Raw genomic sequence first — 16735 nt, 5'->3', positions numbered from 1 at the left:
TTGGCTGCACTTCAGTCCCACGCTCCTGATCTTTGGTCACCCGGTGCGGAGGTAAGCGGGCAGATCGGAGGACCTCCTCATAGGACTGCTCCTGGGCCTGGCCAAAAAAGCCATCAATTGGTCCAGAAGCGGGCGGTCGAGGGGGTCGTTCAGCTCGATTGCCTGCCTATCTTCCACGACCATGTTCGCGCCCGGGTGGCCCTGGAAATGGAGCACGCAGTGTCCGCCGGCAGGCTTGAGTCCTTCCGCGACCGGTGGGCGCCGCGGGGACTGGAGTGCATTATCAATTCGGACAACAAAATTATAATTTGATTTGTTAAGTTTTATCTAAAGTTTTATTAATTTACAGTCAATTTGTTCATGTATCTATCAAAAGAGTACATCCATATTTGCATAATTAGCGGATTCGGGCACCAAACCCATCACGGAAACGGTTACATTGTGCGTGGAATTTCCTGGCAGCTGACCGGGAGAGGGTTTGGAGATTGAGATTGCTGCGCTGTGACTCTGGGAGGAGTCGAGGACATGCCTAGTGTTCAAATGCCAAGTACTGTCCAGAATTTGGTGACTTTCGTTATAACCACTAAAATCTTACATTGGTCCACCCAATAATCCATGTTATATCTCTTCATCTGGAAATTTGGAGCCTACACCCATATTTGCATAATTAGCAGATTTCGGGCACCAAACCCTTCACGGAAACGGTTACCTTGTGCGTGGAATTTCCTGGCAGCTGAACAAAGAGGCGCGCAAGCTGGGGATAGGCGTGTTCGGCCGGGACAGGTTTGAAGATTGAGATTGCTGCGCTGTGGCGTCATCAGCGGGATATGGGAGGCTGGGAGAGGGACGGCTGGTGTCTGTATAAAGCCCAGCTCGCTGCTCTGGTGAGACACACACACACAGAGAACCTTGAGCGCTCGGAGCAAACAGAACCCCCTCAGACAACGAAAATGAAAAAGAGAATCCCGTTGTACGTCCGCATTATTGGATTAATGCAAATTAAGAAGGAAAAGGTGAGCGATTTTATAGCTGTTTAATACTAGATGTAATGGTAATGTTGCAATCGTTCTCCTGCGTTATATTATTCACGCGTCAAGTACAATTCTTTTCTCTTGTCCCGTTATTTCACGTGTTCGTTTCCGGGTGAGTTCTCACCGTTGTCGATATTTTATGTCTCACTTACCCATTATTTCTGTTTAATGAACAGACCTACCTTTCATCAGTTCTGTGGTCGGATCAAAATGATGTTATTGTGTACAGGACATTTGAAGAGTTTAAGAAACTCCATGTGAGTAGATTTAAAACCTGATACCTTTTAATCGCCATTCCTTCCGTTGTGTAAAGTGCGATTTTTTTAATGATCATTTATTATTTGACTAACAGAGAACTATTGTGAAGAAATACCCACTGGAAGCCGGACGCATTAAAAAGTCTGATCGAATTCTACCAAAATTCGAAGGTAAACTGAATCCAAATTTGTTTTAAAATGTTAACTTTCACACAAATATAGATGAAATCCTTACTGAAAGACCAGATTACTGAGTTTTTTCTTGTTGCTCTATATTAACAAAACGAAAAATTGATCATAATTCATGAGGCAACGTTACAAAGCTAACTTTACCTTGAAATATTGCACACCAAAATTAAAGAAGATAAAGCTTTGAACCCCTGGATTCGGGAAGTGAAATATTCTAATTCTATTCGCCTTGTAGACATTTCTAGGAAGGAAAGAAGACAGAGCCGAGTGAGTAAATCAGTCTTGAGAATCCGAATGCTGGAGCAATACTGCGAGCATTTATTGAGATGTGGTGTTAAGATCTCGGAGGACCAGGATGTTATTCAGTTCTTCCTGCCCACCAGCAAGGACCTGGCGCCTTCTGTCCCCTCAGACAGGTAAGCACAGGGCAGTGTTGAGGTCACCTCAGTCTCACCAAAGGGTTATTCGGAGTCAAACCACTGCAGTGTCAAATTCCACTCTGTCTGACCATCAGATCTCAAAATTGTAACTTCCGACGGATGATTCAGTCTTGTTAAAAAACTGAATGTTTTCTCCCCTTTCCTTTTGCTCTAGTATTATCATCATGCCGTCCGCAGTTGAGCAGAAAAATGATACTTGGAGGCGTCCAGGCAGAACCTTCGCCCAGATCATCACACAGCCTGTTGCTTCAGAGAATTACAAGTGCATAGCATCTTATGAAACAAAAGATACCAATAACAAGCCGTTTAAGGTGTTGGAGGATGAAATCGTCGACGTTATAACCAAGAACCCGTCAGGTGAATTTTGGGGGCTAACTCTGCCTTTCGCTGCTTTGGATCACGAGGGCAGGCAGTAAATCCCTTATTTCATTTACAGCGCCTATGGAATTCCAAATTGCTATGATCGGTGGGGAGGGGGCGGGTGGGGGGTCAACTATTGAATTTTTAAAAATAGATTTTTGTAGTGCGCTTGAAATTTGTTTTCTACATAACTTCTCAAGAATCCGACAATTCATTAGAAAATATAACTGCTGTGTATGGTAAAAGTGATCCAGTGTGTCCTGTGCTGCAGTGGGACACAGAGCACTGATAACATGTGGCACAACAGCTCACTGCTTTAATTAAATTCAGAGCTCCAATTACAACATAAACCCCAGCTGACTTTACCAGGTAGATCCTGCTAACTGTTCCTATGTAATTGTCCAGCTTTTGAACTCTTCAAATGCGCAAAACAGTATTGTGTTGTTATTTTGTAGTTCATTTATAAAAGTTTGATGTGTACAAACAGAATATTGTTTAATTGATTTTATTAATAGCAGGTAATAGGTTTAACAGGAATAAACGTTTGATGTGGGCAAACTCCTTACCCTAATGGTCCTGATACCTGTCTCTTATAGGGTGGTGGCTTGTGGAGAACGATGAGAAGCAATTAGCCTGGTTTCCAGCTCCCTACCTCAAAAAGGGCCTTAACTCTGCTCCGTCTGGAGCATCAACTATCAACAGGGAAACAGACGGTAAGTTAAGGAGTGCGTCTAAGCACCACTTCCAGCATTTAATATTAAAGCTGCAACGCTCCATAGAAACCGCATCTAAAAAACATGAAAATTCACTCCATTGTTCTGTTGTGGCGCAATTAGAGTTAAAATCATCATTAGCAAAAGACTGCAGCAGTGCCATTTATTTTCAACCTCTGCAATATAATGTCCAAAACCCATTGATAATTTCTACTTCGTACTGATTTACACTTGATAAGCTCCTACATTGTTTTTACATGGTTTTGAAAATGAATCGACGGTGTTATTATTTAAGGCGCTTGGGGGGAAAAACTCAGTTGTTTGCGCCTCCCGTTAGCGCCTTAAGAGGGCGCCAATTGGGGCGCAAAGCAACTAGCGCCCGGGTGCGGCGATGTTTGCGCCGCACGCGAAATTAACTAGACATTTTGCGGCGGCGCTAAACACTACCGCCACGATCTCCTGCGCCGGCAGATTGTGACGTCAATCGAGCGCGCAACGCCCCGTTAGCGCCCCGGACCGGATATTGAGTGGCGCCCCCTGCCTTACCGCCGGCTGCTAGCAACGACAGGTTGAGGTGAGCGTTATGCTGTCAGAAAGGGACCTGGGGGGCCCTATTTAAAGGCGACCACTTCCTGCCTTTTTTTGTTGGTGACATTTTTGCACCACGCATTCTGAGAGAGAGAGAGAGAGAGAGACTTCTGGAGAGATTCAACGCTGTGTGAAGGAGTTTTGAGTACTGAGCAGCACTTTGCAGGTTCATTTTGATTTGCCCTTCCTTGCTTCGCCAGTGCTCTGAGGTAGCGCCTCGCTCCTCGGCCTTTGCGCCTTAAGACAGGTGTGAAGCGCCTGATTTAGCGCTCCAATCACCTCCAGGGGCAATAAAAGCCAAGTTTGCTGTCGGAGGCGATAATTAGCGCCAGGCGCTAAATTTTGCGCACGGCCGATAATGGCGCCCTAAACGGGGCGATACTGAATTTTTCCCCCTTGGACAGCTTTTTGTTCCACACCTTGTTAACCCAGATACGTTCACTATCCAGCTCAATCTTGGCCAACTTGCCTGTCCTTTTCATGATTTGGTATTGTTTGAGAGCTGTAGAAGCCAGTGCTCTGTTAAATTCCAGCACTGCCTTTCAATGGTGTATCTAACCACAAACAAAATGCAAGATTAGAAAACATTTCTTAGAAGAGGTCAATCCAACCACATTAATTTCTGAGAAACACACTGTAATCCAATCACACTCTAATATCACACTCTAACAAAAGATCTAATATTGCCAAACCAAAATGTATTTTTTCTCAGTTCACCTAATGTATGATAAGTGAAATCCAATTAAGATTACCTACTTTTTTTCTAGTTCTTATTTATAGCAGAGGTCCTTTACGCAGTTTATTTTCAATAATTATTCGGCAATGTTAATGTTAAATATTTATTTTTATAATGATTTTGACCTTTTGTTTGTCCTCTGTAAATTCAGAGTGCCAATATTATGCTGTTAAAAGCTATGAAGCGAAAGATGAAGATGAACTATCAATGCATGTAGGTGTCATAGTCGAAGTCTTGAAAAAATCCAGTGATGGATGGTGGCTTATCAGGTTTGTCCTACTTAACTGTTAATCTATTGTTCCTTAACCAGTAGTGTTAAATAACAAATGGTGCATGACATCCACAAGTCATGTGCTTCAATTGCACCTACTTAATGTTTATTTTTAAAAATTGGATTCCGAATATAGCAAAAATCCTGATTTAAATTTGTAACACAATAGAATTGCTTTATGATTGAATGTTATTTACAATGTCAATATTCCTTTCATTATATCTAAAACTAGCTAAATAAGAAACTGCACCAGGGCTTTGAAGCTTTTTCAATTCTGATAGAATTTAACTTCAACAGAATTAATTCTAAATATACTGTATTTAGTATCAGAGATTTACAAGGAATTAAGTCTACCATTGTGCATTTTGAAAACTGCAAAGCACTTTGAAGACTAACTTAAGTAATCTTGTTGATCAATAGGTACGGTGGACAATCTGGGTACGTCCCATCTGTTTATCTCCAGCCATACAAAAACCCTCATTCAAAATTTCAGCTTCTCACCAAGGCAGACAGATACAACTCCACCCCGAATCTCATCGAGGCTGCTAGAAATTTGCATATTCAGTCAAATAACGTACAGCCGAACTGGCATAGATACGAAGCCAACAATTATCACTCTACCACAGAGATCAAGGGTGCCAACAATGCACTGGATAAGCAAAAATCAAAGTCTACCAACTGTTTGACTGACAAAACCATAGATGAAGATGAGTTCATCCTTCCCAATTCAGACGAGTTAGAAAGCAGGTCAGAAAGCTTGAACGATGACGTTAGCGTGTCCACTGTAAGTTCAGGCCAGTCAAATTTATCTGAGGACAGCAGTTTAACAGAGAGTTACAACATTCGTCGAGGCTCTGTTGATATATCACGACTGTTTGACAGGAACCAAACTGAGTCTTCTCAAAGCAAGTCCAAAAACCTTCATGGTTCTGGTGTGGAAAAGGTAGATTTGAGATACAGCCCTGAAGCTTCCACAAGTGGAAGCAGTTCTGTTACAAATCCGATACCCAAAATACCTCCAAGGCCTCAGCGTCAAGAAATATTATCAAGATGTACAACCTTCACCAAGAACATGGTTCTGAGATCCCAAGTTGATTTTGACTTCAAATATTCTGAAACAAAACCTGAGGTCACTCAACCAAAATATCGGTGAGAAAGGAAGTTTTGTTTTTACTCAAACGATATTTAATTTTGTAGTGGTCTGCAGAAGCTGCAATTTTTATTTCTGAAAAAAATGTGGTAACCAAAGTTGCCACAGTTATATTAGTATGATGAAGATTTGTTCTGCTAAATGTACGCAATTCCTACTCTGCGGGATTAAGTTTTCAATCCTTAAATAGTGTCACAAAGAAAAAGAAGCATACTAATTACTACATTGGCTGGCAAAATTCTTCAGTTCATTCCTGATAAGTGGCCGTTAACCCTACATACTTGTGTAATCTCATAATAAACGTTGTGTAGTGTCATGCAACTCTAGAAAGTAGCACAATGTATTGACCAGAGGAATAATCATTTTCAGTGCACGTATCATAAAGACCAAATAAGCTTAATTGATTTTATTTTATTAATAAAATAATCGAATATAGACTAATTTTGAAATATATTAAATTCATTCTGATTTAGGAATATTGTGATCTGAAATTTGTTTGGCATGACATTCAAGGGAAATATTGTAAAGTAAGTTTTTTAATGAGATTTTAAAAGGAAGACAAACATTGTTCTTTAAGAGTTTGCAGTAGCTGGATTTTTTACTTACTAAACCTGTTAATACTGCTGGTTGCCTCTAAAGGGCTCCACACCAAAGGACATTCTCCTGGTCTGACCATACTCCAGTCTCACGCCAACATGGTTGACTCTTAACTGCCCTCTGAAGCAGCTGAGCAAACCACTCCGTTGTATCAAAACCGCTAATATGTGGTTGAAGAAGGCAGCCCACTACCACCACCTTCTCGGGGCAACCACAGGTGGGGAATAAATGCCGGCCTTGCCAGTGACGCCCTCATCCCGAGAATGATTTTTTTTCAAATGGTCAATAAAGGATTATGAACAGAAAATACGAGCTCACTCAGCTATGCTGAAACTTCTGCCATATTACTGTATACTGCTAGTGTAAAGATATCAAAAGGTGACTAAGTCTATCTGGTATATCTGCCCGATCACCACACAGTGCCCAGTTGAGAATGAAAATCAAAAGTAAAAATTAGAATTTAGCAATCAGCCGCTGCATTAAAATTTAAATACGCTGTATTTTCCATAATGGAAAAAAGTGCTGTTTTATTATTTATCTCCAACTTATATTAAGACATGTAACTAGGTGTTTCCTATGTATAGCATGGAGGAATTATTACAATAGATTTGTATCTCTCTCTGACTTGCGTCCCTTGCTTTTAGGTTACAACTGGTTTTCTTGTTCAGCTATATTCGCTGTATATTTTCCTTTGTAAACATTTCAAAACAATTCTGTACTTCTGTGTTATTCAAAAATGTAATAAACTTTTTAGAAGTATGTGGTGTATATTAATATTCATTTATTTACCGCCTTTTTCTTGGAAAAAAACTTTGCTTCTACCACACAGTTTTTGTTATCTAGATTCCTGTAATCTACTGTGCCAAATAATTATACTCAGTTGATTAATGAGGAAGTTACATTCCAATACAGCCCCATGTGCTTAAAACACATGCAATTCTGATAACCTGTGTTAAGAATCTGCCTAATCAGATATCCGAAATAAAAAAAAGGTGGAAATTCACATGTAACCTTAATTGTTACTCTGAATGCTCAGTAAATGTATACCCTCCCAATTTTAGTGTCACTGGCAAATTTGCTTTTAGTGTCTAGGTCATTTATGTACTTGATAAAGAACAGCGATCCAAGACTAACCTCAGTCTAGCATTATACCTCTTACTAATGCCCTCTGTTTCCTAAAGTTAACCGACTTATCCAGTCCCATGCTCAACATTGGCTCACTATGGGCTGGAATTTGCCAATGGGGAGCTTTTGGAGGCGTGACACCCACTTGTCGGGTTTCAGTCCTGCCTCCATCAATTTCTGGCCAACCCACGCTATTTTCCCTTGATTGACCTTGTTAAGCCCGCCCAGCAGGCTTAGCAGGCCAATTAAGGGAAAGCCGGTTACAGAGAACGTCAACATATGACGTTTCACCTGTCAATTGTCATCGTTTGACAGCTCTGTGAAGCTGTCAAACACTAAAATTCTCTGTAGTTTGATGAGTTCTTGAATGCGAGACCTCATCAAACCTCTTTCTTTTGCAGAAATTAGATGGTTGTTGCATTGGAGAATGCGACGGCCATCTGTCATCTCTGCCTCAGTGGTGTGAGACTCTCCGCATACCCAACGATTGAAGCCTGCCAGAAGAAACAAAGGTAAGTAAACTTTTTCTAACACTTTCTACTTCCCTCACATACTCACCTCTCCACACTTGCACCCATCACTCACCTGCACAGCACACTTTTGGACCCCTCTGACCCCCGCAGACCCACTACTCGCCTCGGTGACCCTGGCGGGGTTCGGAGCCTTTGGGAAGCCCGCACCTTTGTGGGTAAAATGGGGATAATCCTCTTATATGCCGGTTAACTACCTGTTAACAGGCAGATAAGTGGCACTAATCCCCTTCCTGCCTCCAAGGAGACGGGACCCGGAGTGGGACGGCTACCCGCCTCCTGGCAAGATGGCATGGAGGCGAGTTAGGGGCGGGTTGGGATTTTGCCATTTTCCCAGCAGTTCCGCCTCGAAACCCGTCTCCCCAGGGCTGGCAAAATACAGCCCAAACTTTAATGCTGTTCTGTATGTTAATGCAGCAACCGTTCTGCACCAGCAACAGGCCACAGACTGTTATGAGATCAATAGTTGACCTGCAGTTTCATGGTTGGTTGAAGGAGCAATGTTGGCCAGGACTCCCGGAGAAATCCCTGTACTTCATTGACTAGGACCAGAGCATCATTAGCAGCTACTCGAACCAGCGGAGGCGATAGATGGGACCTTGGTATCGTCTGAGTGATGGCACATCCAGTAATGTAACACACCCTCAGTAATGTACTGTAGTATCAGCTTAAATTATGTGTTGCAGCCCTGCGGTGATGCTAGAACCTTCTGCCCCAGAGGCAAGAGTTTACCAACTGAGAAAGACTGACACAAACATGGTACTTTAGCAAAGGCTTTCCAAAAGTTCAAATAGCCTACATGCTAGTGAATTATTAATCGTTTCCTGAAAGATGTTTGTCAGGCATGCTCTGTCTCTTCTAAACCCATAATGGTTATTGCTATAGAGTGCATCAAAACATTTGCTAAAGGGAGGTGTATCCTGTGGGGCAGCCTTAACTTGGCTTAATAACAGTGCTTTCACAGAATCACAGAAACCCCACAGTGCAGATAGAGGCCATTTCGGCCCATCGAGCCTGCACCGACACATATCCCACCCGATCTCCGTAACCCCTACACCAACACATATCCCACCCTATCCTTGTAACCCCACGTATTTAATCCCCCTAACACTAAGGGTCAATTTATCATAGCCAATCAACCTAACCCGCACATCTTTGGACTGTGGGAGGAAACCGGAGCACCCGGAGAAAACCCACGCAAACACAGGGAGAATGTGCAAACTCCACACAGACAGTCGCCCGAGGCCGGATTCGAACCCAGGTCTCTGGCGCTGTGAGGCAACAGTGCTAACCACTATGCCACCGTGCTGCATATCTTTAGCAACATATTCTGCATAGATAATTCAAGACAACTAGACGGGCTCAACCAACAATAAATAAAGCACGCTATAAGGAGTTTCCTAGACTCCTATTTTGGCACCGGGTTTCCTACAATAAAATCTGCCCAAGCTTTTGAATCTGTAATAAGCTTTAGAATGTTTAAGGCCAATGGTAGGTTAGTCCCTTTTGCCAAAGGCTTTCACCAAAACAATTAAGTTTTGCTTCATCATTTTCATAACAAAATACACTGTGCATGTTGAACTACCCCTTCTATGACGTGCCAACTTAAAGCACAAATCTGATTGAATCATGGCTTCCAAATGCAAGTTTACCATCTACCTACAGAAAAGCTTTTTCCTTGGACCCAGAACAGAAAAACACAGAAGTCAACAGCAATACAAAAGGATGGTATAAAATGGTTCATTGGTTCACTAAATTCTTGCCCTTACCAGATGAAAGTAATCTTTGACTGGTTAATGTTCTCTTGCTAACAGAGATATTTAAAGGACATCCTGATTAAATTAACAATTGTCTTATGCCATGGGTGTCGCCTAAAGTTACCATTCCAATATAGAGTTGTGACAACTGAGCTCTATCAGGCTTCAAAGAGAAACAAAACCGTATCGGGAGTAAATCTTTTTATAGGCTTTTAGGCAAGACAGAATTATGTAAATTAACAATGACTTAGTTATAGCTGAGGCATAATAGACTCTTTGTCTCAGTGACCCAGGGGTTATCAAAAACACAAAACTCTCAATTCAACTGCATTTTAATGATTGTCATCTGTCCCAGTTGGCATCCCTTACTTAATATTGTTGCCCATCTTTGGAAGTTAGTTGCATCAGATTATTTCATGTCCTCTTCAGACCACTTGGCGATGTTAAGGTGCATCAGTTTGCAAATTGGGGGAGAGGACCCTACTTCATTATCTCTAATCTGATCAATGAGAGGGCATTTCAAAAGGAAAATCACTGAGAGCTCAAGTGTCACATGCATAACATGAAAGGCTTACTTTGACATAAAGGCACCACCACAGGTATTTATTTGTATTCACTGCATTTCACTGCCTCTTCCATTCTGAAGCAGCCTCAAAGGGAGTATCTCGCACGCCATTATTAATGCACAAATCGGCCAACAAATTCAGGGGATTAAGAGATACGCCGTGAATTACAAATCTCCAGAATTTGCTGGTCGATTTACGCTGCTCCACCGTTTGCTGTGCACAAATGGCACCTCGTCCTTAGCCTCTCCGTTAAGTTTAAGAATTTGTTGGATTTGCCCGTTAATTGCCCATTAAACCTGGCACGGAATGTTAATTCGTGTAATGAAGAGCGACAGTACCCTTTTAACAACATGAGAATTGTTAATGCAATGCCAATCAACCTACCTGGCCCAGAAAGGGCACAATTTAAACTGTGGGGTCTCATTCCTTCAAATAGTAAATTGCTCTTAAGGATATTAACATTTTTAATTTTTTTTCTTTCTTTTCCTTTGTCTTTTTTTCTCTCTCTTAATCTATACTTTCTTTCCCTCTCTTTATTTCTCTTTCTGTACCTGACTTGACTGTAATTCACCCTTCTTGTCCGTCGTTCCTCTGTTTCTGTCTCAATCCTTAAATCCCATTGGTTAAGGAGACAGACTGTTGGTCCCGCTGTTGACTGAGGTCTCAGATGCCCCGTTGCCCTCGCTGCGCTGTTATCAGCTCGCACTTCCAGAAAGTTACGGCACAGGAGGTTTTCGAGCTCAAGACTGCAGTCCAACTAATGGCACATGCCACGAGCTGCCCCGCTTCAGCAAGATTTGGCCTAATGTTTTGAACATATGCAATGCTTGGAGTTTTACTATTTCCCTCCAGTGCCCCAAGCAAGAATTGTCAAAGAATTTGAGTGATGATGATTGATAAACGAGCGCCCTTTTCTTCAAGAGATCCTTCTTCAAAATATAAGAATTTTCCATGTCTTTCACAGTAATATTTGATGGAAAGTCACATATCTTCTATTGAAGCAGTGGGCTGGATTTTCCAAGCCTCGTGGAGGTGGGTTTGGAAGCAGGAGTGGGGGGAAAATTGCAGAATCGGGGGCACGAACCCTTCCCGCCCCAACCCGCCTCCATGCCCGTTTCCCAGGAGGTGAGTACCTGACCTGTGGGCGGGAAGGGGATTAGTGCCAATTAACTGTCTGTTAACAGGTAGTTAACAGGCAGTTTTTGGCCTAATCCCTATTTTTAGCCCTGAAGTGTGGGCTTCTCGACGGCTCCAAACCATGCCAAGTTAGTGAGGTGGACCGTCGGGCTGAAGGGCTTGGAGGGTTCAAGATGTCCAGTGTTCAGGTGAGTGATGGGTACATGTGTGCTGAGGTAAGTGTGTTTGGTGTGTGTAAAGTGTTTAAATAAGTTTTACTTACCTTTACTTACTAATGCAGGCTTCCTTCCTTCAGGTCTCGGGAGTCCCTCATCTCACCGGCACAGAGAGCAGAATGGCCGCGAGCTGTCAAAAGTTGCAGCATTCTGCTTTCTGTTCTGGAGAGATTTCTAACTGAGTCTGTGGAGAAGGACTCAAGTTAGAAGTCAGAGTGTCAGTGTTTGACAGCTTCACAGAGCTGTCAAACGCTGATATTTCATCTGTCAAAAGCTCTTGACAGATGAAATGTCAATCCCTGACGTCACCTGTAACCGGGTGTCCCTTAATTGGCCTGCTGAGCCCGCTGGGTGGGCTCAACAAAGTCAATTAAGGGAAAATCGCATGGGTTGGCCACAAATCAATGGAGGCGGGACTACAACCCAAAAAGTGGGAGTCCCGCCTCCATCACATCCCCATTGACAAATTCCAGCCCAGTGTGTCACGAGTAGCTGTACAGTAGTTAATAACCAAAGCCGGGGGGGGGTCTTGATGTGATAACAAGGAGACCTATTGCAGCACCAATCAGATATGTGCTAAGAGATATGTTAATCAGTGGGTTTCAGTGCTAAAATGCAATCCTTCTATTCCTTTCTCACTCATGTACTTATCTAGATTCCGCTTAAATGTATCTATGCTCTTCGCCTCAACCACTCCATATAGTAGCAAGATCCATTCTTATCACTCTCTGGGTAAAGACATTTCTTCTGATTTCCTTATTGGATTCATCGTGACTATCCTATATGTATGGCCCTTGTTTTGCTACATGGCAAAGTAAATGTGCCTGTAGGGGACAGCATAACCCAGCTCGATTCAATCCTTGTCTAAAGTCACACATGTGGCTTTTCTAGCACAGGTTACTGATAGAAATCATGACAAGGAGCCCTGGCAAACTTCCCTAACCCCGGAACACTGATGTCAATTGCAGTGACTCCACCATTGCCCCAGCTAGGATTACCTCCCTGAGCAAAAGCCAGGTATCTAACCTGGGACCTTCCTTGGCCTCTGTCACTCGCTGCCACCCCACAGGCACGTTTAGCATCGAGGACTAGGGTTGCTAACTCTGCTTGTAGTCCTGGAGCTTTCATCACATGACTTCTTGCCTCCAATCATTCACACCCCACGCTCCCACCATTGGCCGTCTGACATAAAGAAAAGACTTGCATTTATATCACGCCTTTCACAACCTCGGGACATCCCAAAGCACTTTACAGCCAATGAAGTACTTTTGAAGTGTAGTCACTGTTGTAATATAGGAAATGCATCAGCCAATTTGCGCACAGCAAGCTCCCGCAAACAGCAATGTAATAATGACCAGATAATCTGTTTTTCTGTGATGTTGACTGAGGGATAAATATTGGCCAGGACACCGGGGATAAATCACCAGCTCTTTTTCAAAATAGTGCCATGGGATCTTTTACATCCATGTGAGAGAGCTAACGAGAGCTCGGTTTGACGTCTCATCTGAAAGACGGCACCTCCGACAGTGCAGCGCACCCTCAGCACTGCACTGGAGTGTCAGCCCAGATTTCTGATAGTCTCTGGAGTGGGACTCGAACCCACAACCATCTGACTCAGAGGTGAGACTCCATCCTTGCATTGCGCCGCATTCCCACACCAATTGGAAAGCAAACAGACTCTTTGATATCTGATTAGATGATTCTTTACTGTCAGTCAAACAGCCTTTTTCCTCCATCTGCAATATTTTTATAACTGGAAGCATGCAAAGATAATGAAAAAGAAATAATGCCCCTATGTTCTTTCTCCCAGGTTCCTCAGGGCAGTGTCCTGGAGATTAATTTGTAATTCCTGGAGACTCCAGGGCGATCCTGGGGGCTTGGGAACCCTGTCGAGGACATCTCTTCTTTTAAGCAGTCCCTCGGAACCGAGGGTGACTTGCTTCCACACTAAAAATTAGTTCTCAAGTGACTGAGTCCAATGCAGGACCCACAGTCTCTGTCACAGGTGGGGCGGACGGTGGTTGAAGGGGTGGGTGGGTGGGGTGCTTGGGTTGACGTGCGCTCCTTCCACTGTTTGCGCTTGGCTTCCGCTTGCTCCCGGCGAAGAGACTCGAGGTGTTCGGCGCCTTCCCGGATGCTTCTCCTCCACTTTGTGCGGTCTTGGGCCAGGGATTCCCAGGTGTTGGTGGGGATGTTACACTTTTTCAAGGAGGCTTTGAGGGTGTCCTTGAAGCATTTCCTCTACCCACCTGGGGCTCTCCTGTCATGTCGGAGCTCCGAGTAGAGCGCTTGTTTTGGGAGTCTTGTATCGGGCATGCGGACAATGTGACCCGTCCATCGGAGCTGGTCGAGTGTGGTCAAAGTTTCGATGCTGGGGATGTTGGCCTGAGCGAGAACACTGACGTTGGTGCGCCTGTCCTGCCAATGGATTTGCAGGATCTTGCGGAGGCAGCGTTGGTGGTACCTCTCCAGTGCTTTGAGGTGCCTGCTGTACATCGTCTGAAGCATACAGGAGGGCAGGAATCACTACTGCTCTGTAGACCATGAGCTTAGTGCCAGGTTTGAGGTCCTGGTCTTCAAACATTCTCTTCCTCAGGTGACCAAAGGCTGCACTGGTACGCTGAAGGCCCCTATTACATTTTTACTTATATATTTTTTTATCCACCCCTTTGTTTTGGTTTTTCCCTCCCCCCCCTTTTCCTTTTTTTCCTCTCATTCTGCCAGAGCATTTCACGCCTAATCTGAGCCGTCTTTTGTCTCCACTAGTCCTATCACCATCTTGTCTCGTTTTGAATACCTCTTAATGTCTCTTCACTTCTTTTGTTCTCTCCCAGCCCTGCCTTTCGATCTATTTCATTTCCTTTCCAGTTTTGAAAAAGGGTTTTGACCCGAAACGTCGACTCTAATTTCTCTCCACGGATGTTGCCTGGCCTGCTGAGTTTTTCCAGCATTTTCTGTTGTTACACTGAAGGCGGTGCTGGACTTCGTCATCGATGTCTGCCCTTGTTGACAGTAGGCTCCCGAGGTATGGAAAGTGGTCCACGTTGTCCAAGGCCTCGTCGTGGATTTTGATAATTGGGGGGCAGTACTGTGTGGCGGGGGCAGGTTGGTAGAGGACCTTTGTCTTATGGATGTTTAATGTAAGGCCCATGCTCTCGTACGCTTCAGTGAAGGAGTTGACAATGGTTTGGAGTTCGACCTCCGAGTGTGCGCAGACGCAAGCGTCGTCTGCTTACTGTAATTCGATGACAGAGGATGGGACGACCTTGGATCTAGACTGGAGGCGACGGAGGTTGAACAGTTTCCGTTTGTTCTGTAAATTAGCTCCACTCCAGTGGGGAGCTTACTGAGAGTGAGATGGAGCATTGCAGCAAGGAAGATTGAGAAAAGCGTTGGTGCGATAACACAGCCTTGCTTGACCCCGGTCCGTATGTGAATTGGGTCTGTGATGAAGCAGGCGGAGGGTGGTGACAAACTTTTGAGGGCAGCTGAATTTGAGGAGGACACTCCATAATCCCTCACGGTTGACAGTGTCGAAGGCCTTTGTGAGGTCAAAGAAGGCCATGTACAGCAGTTGGTGCTGTTCCCTGCATTTCTCTTGTATTTGATGCGCGGTGAAGATCATGTCCATTGTGCCCCTTTGTGGGCGGAATCCACATTGCGACTCTGGGAGGAGTCGAGGACATGCCTAGTGTTCAAATGCCAAGTACTGTCCAGAATTTGGTGACTTTCGTTATAACCACTAAAATCTTACATTGGTCCACCCAATAATCCATGTTATATCTCTTCATCTGGAAATTTGGAGCCTACACCCATATTTGCATAATTAGCGGATTCGGGCACCAAACCCTTCACGGAAATGGTTACCTTGTGCGTGGAATTTCCTGGCAGCTGAGCGCAAACTGGGGATAGGCGTGTTCGGCCGGGACAGGTTTGGAGATTGAGATTGCTGCGCTGTGGCGTCATCAGCGGGATATGGGAGGCTGGGAGAGGGACGGCTGGTGTCTGTATAAAGCCCAGCTCGCTGCTCTGGTGAGACACACACACACAGAGAACCTTGAGCGCTCGGAGCAAACAGAACCCCCTCAGACAACGAAAATGAACAAGCGGTTCCCGCTGCACGTCCGCATTATTGGATTAATGCAATTTAAGAGGGGAAAGGTGAGCGATTTTATAGCTGTTTAATACTAGATGTAATGGTAATGTTGCAATTCTTCTCTCGTCCCTGTTATTTCACATGTTCGTTTCCCGGTGAGTTCTCTCCGTTTGATGTCGATATTTTATGTCTCACTTACCCATTATTTCTGTTTAATGAACAGACCTACCTTTCATCAGTTCTGTGGTCGGATCAAAATGATGTTATTGTTTACAGGACGTTTGAAGAGTTTAAGAAACTCCATGTGAGTAGATTTAAAACCTGATACCTTTTAATCGGCATTACTTCCGTTGTGTAAAGTGCGATTTTTTTTATATCATTTATTTTTTAACTAACAGAGAACTATTGAGAAGAAATACCCGCAGGAAGCCGGACCAGAATTCGAAGGTAAACGGAATCCAAATGTGTTTTTAAATGCAAAAGCTGTTTAACTATAACACAACAAACATAGATTAAATCCTTACTGACAGAGCAGATTACTGAGTTTTTTCTTGTTGCTCTATATTAACAAAACGAAACATTGATCATAATTCATGAGGCAACGTTACAAAGCTAACTTTACCTTGAAATATTGCACACCTGTAAACCAAAATGCATTGCCTATTAAAGAAGATAAAGCTTTGAAACCCTGGGTTCAGGAAGTAATTTTTTTTTTATACGTTCCTGGGATGTGGGCGTCGCTGGCAAGGCCAGCATTTATTGCCCATCCCTAATTGCCCCTTGAGAAGGTGGTGGTGAGCCACCTTCTTGACTATCGGGGATTTGGCCTGGAGGGTGTTGCACAGAGCAGTTCCGTGCAATAGATTTTTAAGTAGGTTTACGGACTCCCAGACCGCCTGTTTGTTTTGCGGTCTGGAGGAGTCCGTCTTTCACGTTTACACGGGGTGTGAGAGGTTGCAGCCCCTCTTCCATTTTTT

The 16735-nt window shown here is 43.8% G+C and overlaps 1 protein-coding gene and 1 long non-coding RNA gene across 2 annotated transcripts; both read left to right on the top strand.

Moving 5' to 3' along the window:
* The first annotated feature begins 507 nt into the window (after positions 1-507).
* Positions 508-7091, top strand: LOC147110423 (NADPH oxidase organizer 1-like). Its single transcript, XM_086000397.1, has 8 exons — positions 508-1013; positions 1208-1288; positions 1384-1459; positions 1713-1893; positions 2072-2274; positions 2874-2990; positions 4466-4583; positions 5006-7091. Exons 1-8 carry the CDS (start codon positions 828-830, stop codon positions 5736-5738), a joined length of 1695 nt encoding a protein of 564 aa, XP_085856523.1. The 5' UTR covers positions 508-827; the 3' UTR covers positions 5739-7091.
* Positions 7092-15687: 8596 nt separating this feature from the next.
* On the top strand, positions 15688-16205 carry LOC147110422 (uncharacterized). The gene is made up of 3 exons (XR_015079919.1): positions 15688-15823; positions 15982-16062; positions 16157-16205. It is a non-coding gene; the product is annotated as an uncharacterized LOC147110422 (long non-coding RNA).
* The last annotated feature ends 530 nt before the right edge of the window (positions 16206-16735 follow it).

This window comes from Somniosus microcephalus, chromosome 11 (assembly GCF_052327205.1).
Source record: "Somniosus microcephalus isolate GS21.2 chromosome 11, FLI_Smic_1.0, whole genome shotgun sequence".
Classification (NCBI taxonomy): Eukaryota; Metazoa; Chordata; class Chondrichthyes; order Squaliformes; family Somniosidae; genus Somniosus; species Somniosus microcephalus.
Note: the sequence above shows the minus strand (reverse complement) of the source record. Positions and strands in the feature narration are given on the sequence as shown.

Coding starts and splice junctions, on each gene's coding strand:
- LOC147110423 (XM_086000397.1), top strand. CDS start 828: ATGGGAGGCTGGGAGAGGGACGGCTGGTGTCTGTATAAAGCCCAGCTC. Junction 2,991..4,465: donor TATCAACAGGGAAACAGACG/GTAAGTTAAGGA, acceptor CTGTAAATTCAG/AGTGCCAATATTATGCTGTT. Junction 4,584..5,005: donor GATGGATGGTGGCTTATCAG/GTTTGTCCTACT, acceptor GTTGATCAATAG/GTACGGTGGACAATCTGGGT.